General features: G+C 42.7%; 1 protein-coding gene across 1 annotated transcript; it reads left to right on the top strand.

The window, feature by feature from the left end:
- Positions 1-2856: 2856 nt before the first annotated feature.
- Positions 2857-4397, top strand: c2cd4a (C2 calcium dependent domain containing 4A). Its single transcript, XM_087797169.1, has 2 exons — positions 2857-2928; positions 3000-4397. Exon 2 carries the CDS (start codon positions 3007-3009, stop codon positions 4312-4314), a length of 1308 nt encoding a protein of 435 aa, XP_087653295.1. The 5' UTR covers positions 2857-2928; positions 3000-3006; the 3' UTR covers positions 4315-4397.
- The last annotated feature ends 639 nt before the right edge of the window (positions 4398-5036 follow it).

Here is a 5036-nt window from a genome sequence, read left to right as displayed (position 1 = left end):
ATTTTTGTAGATGGGATTTTTTTCTTTCAGAAAAGCGCTCTAAAAATACAAATTACTTACTTACTTTATATAGTAAGTTGTATCCCTTGTGTTATCTCTGGCTCAAGGTGACCCAATGGCCCGGAAACAAATGTATTTGTGGTAAACCTTGTTTTGTCTCTGTGGGTCAAAGTGAACGACCTCCACCATTGCATATGGATTTCTGTAAACCAGGGAGGTCGTTCACCTTGACCCTGAGACAACACAAGGGATATAACCATTACATTTGTTTTCGGGCCTGAGGGTCACCTTGACCCGGAGATAACACAAGGGTTATTCAGTACTAGCTGAAGTGCTCGGCTTGCCAATGGAATTAATATGAGATATAAAACCTCCCCAAAAAATGTTAATGAAAAAAGCATGTTTTGTTTTATATATTTAATGTTCCTTATTACATAGATGCATGGACTTTAAGGGTGCTAGCTTGATTTTTTTTCACCCGCGACAATTTCCCAAAAATTACGCAGGAGCTGAAAGGGGGTAAAAAAAAAAGCCACGTTAGAGTAATTGCATCTTTTAAAAGGCTGTAACTTTATTATTAATTGAGCCACAGAGCTTATATATGAGCACTAATAATATGGAGGTAGTTAGCACACAACCGTTTTCTATCTTTTTGGATTTTACGGGCGAATATGGCCAACAAATCAGTTTTAGTCCAGACACAGAGCACTTCATGGTGGTCATTTTGAGGCCAAGAAGAGCCTGTAAGAGAGTTATCAAGCTGACTCCAAGTGCCCTTTAAAGATATAGATAACAGTTTTTAAGAATTCTGTTCTAATGAAATAAAAAATAAAAAACTTCACAGAATCAGTAGAAGAAGAAAGCTCCGGAGACTGCATGGTAAAGCGTATTTGTTTATTAGTTATTATTATCTAGGTGAAGTTAAGTTCACAGTCTTTTTGTATGAGTTTTTAAATATCAAAGACGCTTCTTATAACCACATCTAAAATAGCCTTAGTCTCCCTTTCCCATGATCCTCATCTGACCTGAGTTTTCTTTGAATAGAGATGGATGTTTTTGCTCGATGTCTTTTAATCTGATTTGTCCGTTTGTAGCCCATAAAGTTACCTTTTGCTTCTTCTGGTGCAAGATCAGATAATTTTCCCCTCACTCTTATTTTCTCTTCTTTTAACCCTGTTCTTTTACAGTGCCCATAAATAATAGATTCTCTTCCACAGCTATCCCCGAAAAAAACTTTTCTTCCTCTTTGATTCACAGACTTTCTGGTCGAGATATAAATGTTTATAGCGGATCATTAGTTTGCTCTGTGGGTTCGTGCTCCTTTGAACATCTTATCGGGAAATATCAGCTTCTGAATCCCGCATTGTTCTGAACATGAAAAGTACAGTATTTTCCACAAACGCTCTCCTCCTCTCTAGAATCCGCCCCGGCAACGGACTCGTGACATCACTCCCATGCCCAACAACATTTCTTGGAAGTCCTCCTTAAATGAGCCAGTCTGGGACATCATCAGTGTCAGACTGTCCTGCAGTGCTTAGATACAAAGAGGGACAGACTTGAACCTTGACCTGTGGTGAAGCTGACAACTGCATGCTTCACTTTTAACAAGAAAATACTGGTTTTAAGCATCAATCTGACAATTTAAATCATTTTTTTTTTTTTTCAAGAAGGACTGATATAGTTAAGTTGTTTTCTACTGTTTTATTTTTTGGGGGACACTGAGGGATTAAAGTTTAAAAATATAGTGGAATGTGTCAGTCTCATGCTGTGTGTGTAAACTAAAATGTTATTCAAGCTATTTTTTTTTTTTTTAATCCCAAATCTTTAATTTTAAAAACGTTAACATGAACGGTGCTGCCACCAGAGGGAAGCACTGACTAAACCAACGCTGGTCGTTTAATAGTGATTATTACGTCATGGAAATCATAACAACATTTAAAGCATATACAGTATATGAAAATCGATGGCCTGAAATGGAAATGTAACTATCTCTGCATGTTCTTTAGTATCTCTTTCCTGCTGTGCTACTATTTTTGGAGGGAGTTTTCTGTTGCTGTGAGAAAGATTACAGATAATAAAAACGCTGATTTATGAACGATTTATATTTTAAAAAGACGATTAAAACGAGAGCCAAACGGGTCATGAAGTCAATGAGTCCATAAATCCAGCTTTTCTTGATCAGACTGAACCAGGCTTATCGAATGATTTTGACTCCTCCCTATCTCAGAAGAAAAAAAATCACACAAATATAACAAATACTGCAAATTTTCTCTTTTTAAAACTTTTTTTAATGTTTAAATATTAATACAGTGTATATTTTACATGTGTAATAACCTGAAGCTAGATTTATTTCAAAATTAAGTCCGAAAAAGCAGTTCTATGTACATTTTTGAAAGTGAAAGTAATAGCTAATGAGACAAACGGTTTATAATACATTGTAACTTGAATTCAGCTCGTACGTCTTATGAATCTTGTGAAAAGCAGAATAAAAACAATCGACCTGTGTCCGCTTTTGTCAATGACAGGAGTGTATGATATCAAAAATGAACCTGCCATTCATTTTTAGTTGTGTAAAGTTTCCTCTTTCTAAAGGCAGTAACCACACACAAAAGTTAGGATGACAGCTTCTTCTAAACACGGCTGTGGATGAGGAAAGAGACACGAGAGCGGAACACCTGCCAGCTGTTCACTCTCAAGAGTGCTGTTTGGCAGAAGTGGACTCCAGCTCTGTTTTGGTTTTCATATTCCCATGGGAACGAGCGAGAGAGGCTTTGTGTGAGCGGAGGTGTGTCCTGTGGGCGTTTTTGGTTCCTGTTTGATCAAAACTGCCCTCAACCTCCACGCAAACCACAGACGTGCTGGTCTGGACGAGAGACGGGTCGACCAACGTTTTCACCGGAGAATACTCTTGTCATCTTACAGTTGCAGGTAAGATTCGGGTGAAATTCATTCTTTGAAATTCAGTTAAAAACTAATTTCACATTTTATTTCTAATTCAGTTGATCCATGTGGGTGGTGGAGAAGATCCGCGTTTCAATGGAGAGCTCACACCTTCCTGCACCTTCAGCCGAGTTCAGCTTCAAGATAGGAGAACTCTTGTTCGGAGATAAAGCCGAGAGGCCCAAAAGGATGGCCCTCTGCCCTAATGTCATCACCCCGGACAACATCCCCGAGTTCTGCATCCCCCCGACCATCCCTTCCACCCAGGAGGAGAGCAGGGCACCTCGCGCCACCAAGGCGACTCCTTGCGAGAAGGCAGAGGGCGAAACAGAAGTTCCGGGTCACGATTTGCACATCATCCAGGTGGAGAGCGTGGACGAAGGCCCCTACGATGGCTGCAGTGACGAGGAGAGCACCAACGCGGACCCCCGAAGCCAAGCGGCTCTGTCTCTTCCGCACCTGGCCAAAGCTCAGACCTGCTACGGGTTTTGCACTTTACTGGAGAGCCCACATACGAGGAGGAAGGAGTCGCTTTTTCACGCAGATCCAGGCTCCTCTCCTCTGCTGCTGCCCCGGAGTCGATCCAATGTCAGCACCCGGATCTCGCCCTCATCCTCCCCTTCTCCGCCCCCGACTTTCCCTCATTTCGGCTCACATGGAAGACTTTCCCCAAGTGGTTATTCGCTGAACTGGACCCAGGACAGCGACACCAATTCATCCGCAGATTCCTCACCCTTCAGCTCACCCCTCCTGACCAGGTGTCCCCCGAAGTCCTCCCTCTTCAAGGCCCTCAGTCATGAGCTTCTCCTGTCCCGGAACATGAGGAAGGCCATGGTGTCCAGGAATAACTCGCTGTCGACGGATGAAGGCAGCTCCACGGACAACAGTCCTCACATCATCAGGCGGGCGTCGCAGGGCGAGTGTCCGCCCAGGAGCTCCAATCTAGCGCCCCCTACCATGTACCCCATGGACCTGACTCTGCACCGAGAGAAAGTGATGAAGGAGATAAAAGTGCCCATCGGTAAAGATGGCCGCCTCCGACTCTCCGGAGAGTACTGCCCAGAAAACCAAAGACTCAGAGTCCGACTGATCAGCGCCGAGGGCCTCTACCCTCTCTCCGTGGACCCCAAGATCATAAACTGCAGCGTCAGCCTGGCCCTCGTCCCCGGGAAGCTGCAGAAGCAGCGCAGCACCGTCATCAAAAGGAGCCGCAATCCGATCTTCAACGAGGACTTCTTTTTCGACTCTATTTCGGAAGAGGACTTGAGCCAGCGCTCGCTGCGCTTTAAGGTGGTGAACAAGATGTCCACGCTGAAGCGGGACTACCTGCTGGGCGACTGTGACGTGCCGCTGTCCGACATCGTCTCTTCGTAACCCTTCTGTACTCGCCTCTGTTTGTGTGTTATTTATTTTTACTGTACATGACTTTTTATAACAATTAAATTATGATCACTTCACTGTCTGTTTCTTATTTCTTAAAACTTGGTATTGCCTTTGCTATGACGACATAGGACAGGCTTTTTATTAACATCTAGACCAGGCATATCCCAAGTCCCGGGGTCCATTTGTGGCCCTTGAACAGATTTAAAGCAGCATGGTCCAGTATAAACTATATTATACAACTATAGAGTGTCTAAACAGTGTAAATGATTAAACTTTTAAATATCACAAGTTCCAATGAGTCAACCAGCAAGGGACACAAATTGAGGACATTTTTTTCTGTCTGTGAAGAAGTTAGATTAGATTAGATTAGATTAGATTAGATACACTTTACTGATCCCTCAAGGGTGGATGGTTTAAGCATTTTCAACTTCTGAATGACAAAACTCTAGAATCTGATTCTCTAAGGATTAAGGATCTAAATTTCTCTCTATCAAATGTGGCCCTCCTCAAAAAAGGTTTGGACACCCCTGATCTAGACCATGGTTCTCAATCAGAAAGGGATGTTCACATATATCGGGGTCTTGTTCACGAGTGAGGGAAGGATGCTGCTTTTGCCACAAGCACTATTCGAATGGCAACTTCCTGTTATGGAGACAAAAACAAATATCAAAAACAGTTGGTCATTCATCATATATGATCACAAGCTAGTCATG

Source organism: Callionymus lyra, chromosome 8, assembly GCF_982586985.1.
Source record: "Callionymus lyra chromosome 8, fCalLyr1.hap1.1, whole genome shotgun sequence".
Classification (NCBI taxonomy): domain Eukaryota; kingdom Metazoa; phylum Chordata; class Actinopteri; order Syngnathiformes; family Callionymidae; genus Callionymus; species Callionymus lyra.
Note: the sequence above shows the minus strand (reverse complement) of the source record. Positions and strands in the feature narration are given on the sequence as shown.